General features: G+C 37.7%; 1 protein-coding gene across 1 annotated transcript in view; it reads right to left on the bottom strand.

Annotated features, from left to right (window-relative positions):
* Positions 1 to 12,133, bottom strand: part of ABCC12 (ATP binding cassette subfamily C member 12) — a 69,381-nt gene extending 57,248 nt beyond the window's left edge. Inside the window, exons 1-7 of the mRNA XM_019535421.1 lie at positions 11,911 to 12,133; positions 11,168 to 11,323; positions 9,530 to 9,677; positions 5,410 to 5,643; positions 4,499 to 4,672; positions 3,860 to 4,007; positions 1,363 to 1,511 (exon numbers count right to left, since the gene is read on the bottom strand). Coding sequence (XP_019390966.1) covers positions 1,363 to 1,511; positions 3,860 to 4,007; positions 4,499 to 4,672; positions 5,410 to 5,643; positions 9,530 to 9,677; positions 11,168 to 11,323; positions 11,911 to 12,029 — 1,128 coding nt within the window. The 5' untranslated portion in view covers positions 12,030 to 12,133. The remainder of the gene's footprint in view (positions 1 to 1,362; positions 1,512 to 3,859; positions 4,008 to 4,498; positions 4,673 to 5,409; positions 5,644 to 9,529; positions 9,678 to 11,167; positions 11,324 to 11,910) is intronic.
* Positions 12,134 to 13,690: the final 1,557 nt, after the last annotated feature.

Raw genomic sequence — 13,690 nt, 5'->3', positions numbered from 1 at the left:
AGCATGCTAATTAGCACACTCCAACAGTCTCGGTGTCCTATGTATTCAGCACCCCCATGCTTCAAAATGGTGTCAAGAACACTTTAACTAAAGCTCATTGAATGAGCTTTAAAGCACCCCCACCGCCATTTTGAAGTGCGGGACAGTGAATACACAAGACACTGCGAGTCCTTTAGGAGCCAAGAGCTGCTCTAATTAAAGTGCCGTCTCCCACACCTACCTCACTTTCTTTCAGTTATCCTTCATTCTTCTGTTATGTAGTTGCATGCAGAATAAAAAGATGATAACCTTTTTGCTTGCTTCTTATTTACTTCCCTAACTAATCTGGAGTGGATGTGATCTGCTGTAAGCACACCATTAATGTAATATTTTCCCAAGTAACAGTCAGTATGGGAAAGAGCTTTAGGCCAAGATTTTCAATAGAATTTATGGACTGTTAAACGTTTTTCAGAAAATAGGATTTTTAGCAACTTTTGAAGTTTGGGTCCCTTTAGAGTATTTCATGCTGGGTACCCTAAAATCAGAAATAATTTTTAAAAGCTTGGTCATGAAATTAATATGGATGAAACTGTAAAGCAATTAAATAGGTTTTGACAAAATTATTCTAAAACAAGATTACCATGGCTTTACAGTCTCAGAAAGTATCTGGGTGTTATGCAAGTCCTATAGGCAAAAGCAAGGAATCAGTCACATTACTGCAGGCCCTGCAAGAACTGAGTGAAGCAGGTTTTCACCCAGATGTGCTATCTTTTCAGTGTTACATGGAATCTTTTCCTCTGGTTTTCTTTTGTTTAAGTTTTTGTTGTAGCCTTACTTTCATATCATAGTTAGCATTTTTGCCCTTAAATTCTCTGCATGTCCAGAAAGTTTTGAATGAAAATTTCTTCTTTGTTTGCATGTTTACTCTGTCTGGCATTATTTTCCTTTAGCTGCTGCTTTCTAAATGGATACATTCATGCTGTTCAGGAAACAGAATTTTGCTTTGATCTAATTTTGGTCCCATTTGGAAGTAGTGGATGGTGAATGATCCCAAAGGTCTAGTCTTTTCTGTTAAAGAAAGCCTCTAAAAGACCATGTATCTTCATTTAGCAGGTGCACCAATTAGTAATCACATTAATTTATCAACAACACCTTTGCCATGCAGTTTTTAATGGCAGCCACAGTTGTTTATTAGCTATGTACATGCTGCACCAAAAAGTAATTAAGCTATGTTCTTTTGAGAGCTACCCTTCATTAAAAATCCCAGGGAGAAAAAAAATTAATAGGAATGAAACCTATTACAAAAAAGTTATAGTGCTACAGGGAAACAAGGGGAAAACACAACTGATGTTTAGAAAAATAGGTAAAAGGAGAAAGTCATACAACTGATGCAGTTAGTTCCTGCTTTAAAAGGGTATGTAAAATAAATGTCATGACAACAGCCACGGTAGATACAATAGGTGTCAGAGCAAGGTTTACACTCTGTACATATCCTCCTTTTTCCAGTATTTTCCTTTCCATTTTTCTGATACCTGTGAAAGATACAATATTGTAGTATAAACAATGTGATAATAAACAAATTTCACAGTTTGCAAGAGAAGGCCATTCTGTATAGTAAAGGCCTTGCATTAATCTTGTGTTTGGTAGTCACATATATCAGTAAGAATTGCCTGCATAAATCAAAGGTATATCTTTAAGTTATCTAGTTTCTGGTTACAGTTTCAATATGATTTTAAAATTAAACACTGTTTTTGCATCTAATTTCCTTTAAATTTAACATTTAGCGAAAATGAGAGTAAGCAAAATCCAGTTGTTTGTGGTGTGTGTGCTTGCATGTGTATGCATATATTGGTTGTTAAAAAAATAAGTGATAGATAATTAAATAACTAGACTTCTAAAAAATTGCACTTATGATCAGTTAAACATATACTAATTTTAGACAGCTCTTCTCCTCTCCTTTCATTACCATATTTATCTTGTATTTTGATACAAACATTATATTTACATACTCTACAGCTCAGAAGGGAACCTGAAGAGGGTAGAATTTCAGCTACCATGGCTTGTGATAAACTGGATGATAGGTTTGCTTGTATGGTTTCAAAACCTCTTTTTGATTTGAATAGAGGTTTGTGTGAAAATAATGACCCAAAGCAAAATCAGAGGAGAAAAAAACATGAAGTAAGTTGTACTGGAACTGACGAAAGCACATCAGTTACCCTTTTACACCAGTAGCTTTGGTGCTCTCTTTGCTGGCCTGGACACCCCATGTGTGCACGACACTTTAAAGCGAGCTAAATATTTTTGCACTGCTTTAATTGTGACAGTGTTTGCATGTGTCAGCGGCATATTGCGCATTAATTCCAGCCGCTGTAGGAAATTTGTTGGCGTAATGCGCCTGAAATGACTTGGGGCCCAGCAAACTAAAACTCCTTTGAGGATTTAATCAGCCCTTAATTGAAGCAGTGTTTTTTAAAACCCACCGCTTCAATTTAGGGCCCCTATTTCGTCTACACACGCCCAACAACTTTCGCTCCATACAGGTCTCTTGTTGTTTACCTTTTGCAGCCTCCTTTGGCCTTTCCTAATGCTTTTAGTTCTTGCTCTCTCTCTGCTTCCTGTATGATGGGGGAACAGCTGGGTCATCTATTCCCATGTGCTTGAAACCGATGGAGAGTTGCTTCTTTGATATTCATAGTAACACCTTCTTGGGGACAGGAGCAGCCTGGTACTTTTGTTCCCTTTTCACTAAATTTATTTGCCCCAGTGTTTCATTTGTATTCCACTTTATCTTATTCAGTGCAGGATTTTCAGGCCCTCAGATCCATAGCAGGAAGCCTGGAAATCATAATTCAGGGATCTCTGGGATGTTAGGATCTTTACTGCAGCTCTAGAATCACAGACTTGGAGCTTTTGAGAGCCAAGGCTTTCAGGGCTGCCAGGATTCTGGCTTTGTGGTAGGAAGCTGGAAACTGTGAGAAACCTGATCCAAGTAGGGTTTTTTTCAGAACTTCCAAACTTGTAGCATTATGGCTCTGTGGCAGAAAACTTAAAAATGATCTAGGGCCTGTTCACATGGCACAACTGCCCTGGAGCCACAGCTCCTAGAAGCTTGGTCACCCAAGCTGACTACAAGGAAGGCCAGCACAATATTCATTGAAACAAAAAGATAAATTAGCATTTTCCAGTGAAAACCTGTTTTGTTAGAAAATTTATGACCAGTTCTAATCTTTATCTCCATCCATTGGCTGGAACTCTCCTTTAAGAGGAGCACCTTGGTCTATTGTTGTCCCGGTAAGGCCTTTCTGGAGGACATGCATGGCGGCACTAGCAATCAGGGACTGAGTAATTATACGAGGTGCTAGGATGTCCTATCCACAACCTCACTGCTATTGTTACCCATGCTAGCTAGGTTATGGTCCCATGCGTAAGCCAGCACATGCACAATCACATTTTGCTTTTATAACAGTCAAATGTAGCAAATGATTAGATAACCTACATTTAAGGAGTTAAATTTCCCAAAGTGTCTAAATGAGTTGGAATCCTAAGTCTAACTAAGTCTCAATGGTGCTTCTGTTGTAGGGACAGCTTTTAAAAGATTTCTGGGAACCTAAAGATGCAGATGGGGAGCTACTGGATTTTTCAAAAGCATTAGGTATTTAAGAACCTTTGTAAATTGCACTTTGAGTAATGTTTCACTGTTTACTATACTCTGTTCAGTAGAGAAACAGAGCAGATGGTTTCTGAAGAGCCTTCCGAAAGACTGATAAATGGTTTTGAAGATTATAACAGAGCAATTTAAGTTTCTGTATCTCACTGATACTTAAGAGAAAATCATGCTTACAATTTTGTATACTACTTTAAAATACCAACTTTCAATTACCTTTAATACTCATTGCAAAAGATGTTTCCCAAGCATACATTTTAATCATTTTAATGCAAGTTAAAATTTCATTTGTTGTTCTCAAACGCTTATCAGTTACTGAAACAGCAGCTCGTCTGAACATGGCTGTAAGCATAGCTGTGAGCATCTGAAATCAAGATATAAAAAGGTTATTAAAACATCTCATAAAAATGGGAATGTAAGCAAAGCTGCCTAAGTGTGTGAGCATAGCAAAATACCTGTGCTTGGCGGTATCACTAGGGGCTGTTTGCCATATATTTTTCTCTCACTAGTTGGTATTTATACCTTTCAGAATCTTCCCTCCATGTGCTTTCAAACACCTTTTTAAATATTTATGCTTTCATTTTCTATTAACACTTACTACAATATTGCACTGTACATTAAGGGCCTCATTCAAGCTTCCCTTTATATACCCAGTAATATATATATTGTATTGCTTTCTCACTCTTTTTCTGGTATTCATTCTCCCTGTAAGATCTGGGTCACTTACCCTCCATTCAGGATCTTGTGAAAAACCAAAACCAAAGATCTATATATTCTCATCTTACACCTTTGCAAATCCAATATTTAGCATAAGCATTGATTGATTTAAAATAATTAGGAAGTTAATTACTTTACCTGCAGAGGTATAAATATAATATAAACAAATGTTCCAATCAGTGCAGTTGGACCAAGAATAAGACAAGAGTATACGGTGCAAACAGTTATTAGTATGGGCACTGTAATTGGCAGAGGACAAAAAACAGCTGCTTCAAATATACGATGGCCATCAGTAGATAATATATTGATAACCTACAAAAGTATAAAGAGATATATGCGTAACTGTAATGATATATATAATACTCCCTTTATAATATTTATTATTTATATATATTTATAACAAGTGTTTTAAGGTGTCAAAGTGTTTTTTAAAACAAGTGGGCATGTCCCTAAACGAGTAGGGACACACGCAGTGACAGGCTTCGATGACCCCAAGATAGATCTTTCAGGGTCCACTGCCCCTATGTTATTTATTAGGATACCAAGGGTGCATACATGCATTACATTTAGCTAGGTCAATTTAAATGCCTATTCATGCAGGTATTCACAGGGTTTTAACTGGCCAAAAAATGGCATGCCTGCTTTAAGTTACTTCACCTTACCTGATCCTAGGAAGGAGTTAATCCAATCTAGTGAATGTCTGCACTCCTCTCAGGGACCCACAGAGCACCCCCATCCCTACCCTTAGGCCTTCTGGTCCCTCCAGAGACCTGCCAAACCCTCCTGAAGACCAGCCAGCTTGCCCAATCTTGCCTGCCCTGAGTTAAATTACTTTAGGCTCCCTGCACTACTCCTGGCAGCAGTGAATAGCTGCACTTTCTACTCCCTGTCTAGGTTTACAGTAAGTCACCTAAACCTAGACTGAGTCTAACAAACATGTTTGTACCCCAGGTAGATTCAGTGAATATATGTTTTTCTTAGCACTTCACTAAAACAGCTTGCACATTTATAACTAGTAGAAATTATAGAATACCATTATGAAAACTTACCTCACCAAAAGAGATATGTGCCAAAGATTTAAATGCCAATAGATATTCAAATGCAACTGTAGACAGAGCAACTTTTAATCGTATGGCTGTACGGTAGTTGATGGCCCATGCCAATGCCCAAAGTATTACTTTGAAAAATTCAGCAAGAAAAAGTGCTATGCAAAGTCCAATTCCTGTAACAATATCTTTGGACTTGCTTTCGCTGTGCTGTAGGATCTTATGAATGATCACAGTCTGCAAAGTAATATCAGAGAGATTTTTTAAAAATATCATTATGAAAATGTCTATAAATATACTAACCTTTCAAAAAATTCATTTAAATTTAATTTAATTTAATTTAATTTTACTATTAGAGTGTCTTTAAATTGCAGTCTTAGAGCAAATATATGTCAGCTTTCAGTTTTGGTTTGTGGTCACAAATTATAAGATTAGATGCTTGAATTATTGAATCAGTACCATTTATATCCTGGTAACGCTCACTGAAATGAGGTCAGGTTGCTAGTGACCAAGAGTTGCCACCTTTCTTTGATGGAGGTAATTACAAACAAAAACATTAGTTAATAAACAGCAACAAGGGTGATTTCAGCTACCTCCATTTTAAGTGGTTAAATGTTTTATCAGGGTAATGTTTAGGAAGGGATTCCTTAATAATTTGAAACCAATTGCTTTCTAAAATAACTAATTCTAAAGGAAGAGTTTATTCTTATTTTACAGCCAGATGCACATTGGCAAGGTAGGTACCAAACAGGAGATAGACAGAAGTTAGTCTTGAAAGTCACAAAAAGCAGTCCTAAGTAACCCCGCCACCTGTTAAGTGCCTGTTATTCATTTGGCACCTATATTTTGGGCTGCAAAAATCTCTAGGTACTTCAGTTTATGTTTCAGCACATGCACACTATTGTTAAAACCCAGTCGGTCGCGCGGCAATGCCGCTAGTCCTTGGGGCCGCCTGAGGGGGATGGCCACGGGTAGTCGAGGCGCCCGCCCCCCGAGTGCTGAACAGCTAGGTGGCTAACTCTCACCTAAGCACACCTAATGCATACCGGCAACATTGAACTTAACGCAAAGTGCAGCAACCGATGTTACTTTCACTCAAAAGTATGACTTTTGCTTGCCAGCTAATGGTTAGAGAGAGCACTTGCCCAGGAAGCAGAAGAACAGTTTTTAAGCCCTAGAAAATCCAAGGGGATTCAAAACCACATCTCAGCCCACTTCCCAGCATATGATCACTGTAAGGGCAACAAATTTAAAGCTGATAAAATGAAACATTTATTTATGCAAAACTTCATTAACCACTGGAATTGACTGCCACAGATACCAGGGCGACTAGGAATTTATTGGGATTGAAAAAGGTTCAGACATTTATCTGGATAATGAGAATATCTACAGTTACATGACATGGGAGGAAAACACATGCACTACCACAGTACAAATAATACATAATAATTAGAAAGTCTCCTGCTTCAGGGTAAAAGCTGAATACCAGCTGTAGCAGTGAGGAAGAAATGGATTACAAAGTTGTACCTGTTTCATGAATAAAATCTTTAAGACTTCAGTGCCTAAGGCCACATATATATTTCCTCCCTGCTGATCCCTGAACTACTGCAGAGAAACAAGTTCCTCCATCCATTCGTTTTTCTCCCACACCAGACCTAGCAATTAGGCCCCATACGTACCTTAGAGGGGTATTAAGTCTGCACCCCAAGTGCCAGTCTCAGGTTTTCCTGAGACAGATGATACAGTGATAGGGAGGAAGATGCATTCAGAACAAGAGAATGTTGCTATTAGGATCTCTGTGAAGAATTCACTGTTTAACAATAAAATACTTTAGATTTCCATTGATTCATCACATATAGACTATGATGTGTCCTTTTGCTTAAACAGGTAGCTGGACTGTTGGAAGCTGAAGCTGATATCCCATGTCCCCAGGAAACCTCTTTAAAAAACTGTAATAAAACATCAGGTTTGACCCATACCTTCCATATCATCAGGTATTACTAATACGCTCCATACATCAAAGTAAGACACGGCTTTATAAAAAATGTAAAGGTTGAAGATTTAAGCTCATTTTGTCCTGAACTGTCTTTGGCTTCCTCGTATTATAGGCAATGAATAGAGAGAATGGCCTTTAAGGCCTGTTCATACTTTAAATTCCATCAGTGACTGAGTAACAAAAAATGGTTTCAGTTTCCCATTCAGTTCACAAGAGGTGGTTAATGGGAGCATACTATGATTATTCTAGCAGTGGAGCAAATCCTGCCCTGGATGCTTTCTTGACAGTGGAACTGGTCATATGCAAAGTAGGGGCAGAGTTCTAGAGGTTGTGCAAGGGTTACATACTCCTGGTTTAGCACACAGCTCAGTAACCACTTCTTGTGTCAGCTATAAGTAGGAAATAGGAGCAGAAGAGGGAGATGGAGAGACAGGTCAAAAGACTCTGTTGCAACCACAGATCCTCTTGTCTAACCCACACAGCAAAAAAGAGTGTCTTGGAACTAGATATAATGCAACTGCCTTCTGCCCTTAGTTACAGAAAGCTAAATCATTATCAACCAGTTGCAAACTAATTTAGGTGTGTACAAATAAGCATCTGTACCAGTTTAACTAAAAATTATTTTAGTGAAACTAGTACAGTTTGTGAAGACAACGTCTGAGATGCTCTCCTCCAGCTTCCATGGAAAGCACAACTCATGTGTGTCTGTGTTCATGGAATCTGACTAGAAGATGTCTCTTCATTAGTATTCCAGTCTCTGCACATCCAAAAGGAAGGTGACAGGATGGGTGGGTGGGTAACACAAAGCCCTGAAGAGAAAAAGGATTTTTCCTTTTTTAGTATTAAATCATGTTACTTGTTCAGATTCTAAAAACAAAAATGCTGCCTCCTAACTCTTGCAATATACAGTTATAATTATTTGTTCCTCTAACACTTATATTAGTGCCTTTGCTAGAACATGTGTAGAAAATAAAAACAAAACAAAGGTGAACAGATAGTCTTGGAAAACTTTGGCAACATTTACCCAACTATTGTACCATTTTTACTTGTTTAGGTTTCAGTTTTCTTCTGTGTAATACGTCACATTATTGTGACACAATTAAACCTTCACCATAGCAGAGCTCAGTATGTTACTGTACACAAAAAAAGTTATCAGGAACATAAGACAAACGATATGCTTTAGCTTAGTATTAATTTCTAGGCTAGTGTTATTTCGGTCATTAGACTTAAGGCCCCCCTCAGATAATGCCAGCTCTTAGCTGTCACTTTTCTTTGACAAAGGAAAAATAATAGAAAAAATATTTGTTGCAAAAAATTCAGGAGGACCACAACAGATCAGAATGTTTTGGACACTATGGGCACAACCCCACGAACAGGAAAGGGCATTTCCCTGGGGACAACTAGCAGCAACACATATTTGTGCCCCACATATGCACTTTGATGCAAAGCAGATTGCTTCAGGTAGAATAGGGGAGGCTGTGGCCAGTACCAGGGCTAGCCTCAACAGCCTTACCTGGAGTTTTAGGGGCCTCTTGGGGCTGCAGTGGTGGCGATCTGGTTGCATGGAGCCTGGTCGGCAGTCGGAGCATGGGGCTCTGACTGGCCAGGTTCTGGTTTCAAGCAGTACACGCTGCAGCCACATGCACTGCCCGGCTTTTTTCTGGCAGTTTTTTTTCACACTAGGATCTCCCAATGTCAACGCCCCCCCCCCCCCCCGTTCTACCAATTAGCATCATGGCAAACACACGCATATGTAGTATGTACAGTTTGTGGCACTGCAGACAGGTTTGCAGTGACGCAAAACACACATGCATGCTTGTAAGGATGTGTCCTATGAAATCCTATTTGAAATAGATGGTTTAATTTTGTGAATCATGTAGATATTTGCATACCTAGCAGCGGTAATGTTATGTAGCAATTAGGGGCACCCTTGAAAGGGTCTTACAGCACCCAGATTGAGAATCATTGTTATAGGCTATTTAAATAACCTCTGTCAAAGCAGAATATGTAAAGAATAAACTAGTAACAACAAGAAATAATAATACATTTTAAATATGTAACAGACAATATTACAGTATTTAAAAATACGTATTTTAGGGTTTTTGCAGTAGTATGAATAGTACTCACTGGTCCTAAAGAAGCGAAAACAATACAAATAAAATTTACTATTGCATCTACTAGAAGTCGTGTTTTCTGAAATTTGAGAACTACTCTGTCCAAAGAAGCCTTCTCAGGCCCAACTCTTGCAAGCTCTGCTTCCCAAAGGCATCGAAATCTATAAAAACAAAGGGTTAAATAAAACAACATAGCTTTTCTTCCAGTCACAGCAATTTATCAGAAACATGTATAGGAAACTTGCACTTTAAATAGAATTAAGATTCCGTTCCTCACCTTGTCATTCAATACCATAATAGAAGTCTAAAAAGTATTGCATAGAGAATATTTTTAGACCTACAGTTCATGAAGGGAATTCATTATTCAAAATAACTGTTCTAGGAAAAACACCACATTGAAACTTTGATCTAAAGTTTGCACGAACTATTTAACAAAATACACAGAAACCAAAATGGAATGAACTTAAGAAGATATGAGAATTTCAGTAAGTAATTGGTTGGTTTGTGAGTATAACTACGGCCAAACTAATGAATATTACCATGTTCTTCTTACATAAGAACTTTAATATGCTATTTCTAATCCATTAATATGCAAAATTTACCATCCTTTCAAAGAATTATGCAGTGCATTTTGGCTTGATCCTACAAGATGTTGTGAGTTCTGTTCCTGATCCAGTAACACACCTAGGCATATATTTAAAATCATAAATACACCTGCATAAACATTCAGGATAAAGGCAAAAATGGTTAGTAGCTCTGTGTGCAACCTGTAAGGATGAAATTACACGTTACACTTAGACCACACTAAATCTGTGGAGCGTTAAGTGGTATTAAAGTTAGAGCAGGCTGTGAACAGTCACATGTTAAGTCACTATTTCTTGCCTGCTCAGTTCTGACTTGCCACTGGAGGGCTGGTGAGCAGGGACATTGCTAGGAAACAGGTAATCTGGGCAATATCCCTTCTCTGGGTTAAAGGGGGTGGAGGTTGGGAAGGGGGCTGGGAGTAGTACATCCTGAGATGCTTGAGGACTGCAGATTACTCCTTTTATCTCTATGGAGCAGACAGAAATTATCCTAATATAAGGTGGGTAGCACAGTCTTAGAGTTAACCCTCTCCTGAAGTGGCATAACTTTAAGATGCTCAGAGGGCACTTAGCACAAGTTAGCAAGCTTTAATGTGTGGATGTTCACATTTTAAATGCCCTCAGTATGGTCTAAATATAAAGTGTAACTTTACCCTAAGGCTCAATTTTGGAACAGTAATTGATTTTGTCTCCCCTGTTTTATTGTTGTGGGGATCTCCAGCCTCTTATATGTGATTAAGGAGAATGAAACAAAACTTTGAAAGAGTGTTTTATTTTCTTTTTTACTCTCCCATTTTCTTTTCCTTCTGTGTATTTTAGGATATGGCTGGCAATTATTTTTCTTCTTTCCTTAACTCATCCTACATCTTTTCTTTTAAATTTGTCTTTCTTAAAGATCCTGTATTATGTGAAACAGTAGAAACCATGCAAGACATTTTCCAGCTAAGTTCTTCCATTATATATTACATCAGGTACCCTCAGAAGAGCTCAGCATCAAGGTTTCCAGTGAGGACAGCCACATAAGCAGAAATCTTACATAAATAATTTTACTGAAACTGAAATGCTACCTTTTTGCATTTGGATCTGAACTATCGTGATATGATAATGGAGGTAAGGTGTCCACATTTATATTATTCCTGTATCCTTTGATCATTAAAGATGAAAGCCAAGAAAATGTAGCAAATGAGAACAGCCCTGCATTATCTACTGGATTAATGGCAGATCTAGGAATAAAAATAAAGATATTACTACAGTATTCTACAAGTCCATTTTTCAGTTATCTCACTGACCTTACAAATGTTAACTGTAGAAAATTATGTTTTCTGAGCCATATAAAGACCTTTTTGCACTTAGAGGCAGAAACCATTATGCATCCATTAACAGAGTGATAGACAGCATGAATACACTACTTATTAATTAATGATAAGGTAAGGTCACACTGTGAGGGTGAGAATTCAGTCTCTAGCTTCCAGAGCATGCTGTGTGCTCAGCTTCTCAACAGCTTCACTATTTGAAATCAACTGGCATTTGCTGTATTTAACCAGTCCTTCTCATATAATGCTACAGGGCATGCACAGAGCATCAGGGTAGACACTCATGTTACCTTTCAACAATGCTGAAATGTCATATTCTGTCAGATTAGCTCAACTCAGATTATGCCTAAAATTGTCTTGACAATGTAGTGACCCAGTTAACAAACAAAATAAAGCAAGCAAGACAGCCGGCATTTCATAATAGTATAGTTAATGCAATTTCAACTATCCTGCAGATTTTATTTCTATTTTTTAAAATACAAACAAATGCAACTTGCTTTGCTCCAATGCGCACAGGAATCATTGTTTTTAAACTAAGTTCATATTTTTCATGAAAGTTCCTTTCAGTATCTTGTATGTTTAGGCTGGGTAGCAGATAAGGTGCTGAAGTAAGCATTTTACGGATCCAGAGGTACAAGGTTTCCTGTCACTTGTCGGATCTTTCTTTGTAGTAAAAAGAGAAAAAAATATATGTTAGCTTTAATTGCAACTTTAATTAAACGTTAACATGTAACAAACCATATAACCATTTACAAACCATGACAAAAATCTGGTAATTCAAGATTGGAATGGAAAAGATCTTCATGCCATCCCCATTACTATGGTTGCTCAGTTACGAGACCTATAAAAACACACAAGCAGATGCATAGCTGGGCAGGTCTGTACAGAGGGCAGCGCCAGCTCCTGCTGTGCTGATTGCAGTGGCACCATCAGCTGCTGCTGCAGTAATGGCTGCTTTTGCATCCTCCCACAAAGGCAGTGCCGGAGGATGCTTCCCTGGTCCTCCCCCCCCACCCCTCCCCCAGATGCGCTACTACACAAAAGCTTTCATAAGACTGAGTTCTCCTTTCGCTTTGTGATGTTTAGAGAAACTGTGTTTTGCCCTCTACGTTCAACCATAACACAACAAATGCCTACAGCTCAGCAAGTCTCAAAATCAGCTCATTTATTTCTGGTGCCTACTTATGAATAGGGGGCTTAACATTAGCAACCCACATATAAAACTATATTGACTTAAGTGTTTAATCAAATCTGAGTCAACATGTCTAATGTTGTTGCACCAGTGACACTGGTTTTATAGCACAAATATTAAATATATCTTCAAAATGTTTTTGTATGCTGTTATACCCTCTTCTTCTGTAATTACCTACTTAAAATCATTCAGTTTATCTTTAATTACCACTAAATTACATTTAGGATTCTCTTATTTCCCATATCTCTTGTTTTTCTGTGAATTGCTATACTAAGATAAGATAGTGCTTAATTCTGATATGCAGATGTAGGTAAAAATGCACTGATGTAAGTGGTAGTATTTTTTATTAGGATGTAGAACTTAACTTAACCTCTCCCCATTTGTTTTATCCTCTAATATTTTATCTTTTTGCTAGTCTTTTTTCATGGTCTCTGTCTTTTTCTAGTGAAGTCTTGAAACTGTAATCAGTCTGAGTCAGACTATATTAAAGTTATGTGAAGATATGCATATATACTGCATCTTGCTCGCTCTCCCTTGAATTTAATTTCTTTTTTTTGGTAACATCCCTAAATTCATGTTGGATTTTTGTGCCTACATCCTTCTCTATATCAAAGTAGTTCAATCAAGAGTCTACATTTTGTATTTCTGATTTCCTCATTTCATAACTGCTATTCCATTCACACTCATCTCTTTTTAAGGTAGCTCAGTCCTAGTGATTTCTGTGCAGTTCTCTAGGCTCTCTTTATCATTCTGTAAATTCTTTGTATAAGATGGTATGTTCCCAGGCCATCCTACAGGTCATCTGTATATTTAATCACTGTACAATATATTTCTCCTAGATTATTGAAAAAACCCAAACCATAGCTCCAGTATTGACAATAGCAGGATCTGTTTGATACCTCTCCTTTTCCTTTAATTTTGTACCACTTATAACTGTTCTACTTATGATTCAAGCAGCAGACTTTGCATTAATTCTGTGGTTTTCCTATTTAAATCAGAACATGTATATATGTCCAATTAGATACTTCTGAGAGACTATGTTAAAATGTGATGGATAGATTCTTTGGTTTGGATAAGCTGAACAT

Source organism: Crocodylus porosus, unplaced genomic scaffold (assembly GCF_001723895.1).
Source record: "Crocodylus porosus isolate Cpor-Errol unplaced genomic scaffold, CroPor_comp1, whole genome shotgun sequence".
NCBI classification, from domain to species: domain Eukaryota; kingdom Metazoa; phylum Chordata; order Crocodylia; family Crocodylidae; genus Crocodylus; species Crocodylus porosus.
Note: the sequence above shows the minus strand (reverse complement) of the source record. Positions and strands in the feature narration are given on the sequence as shown.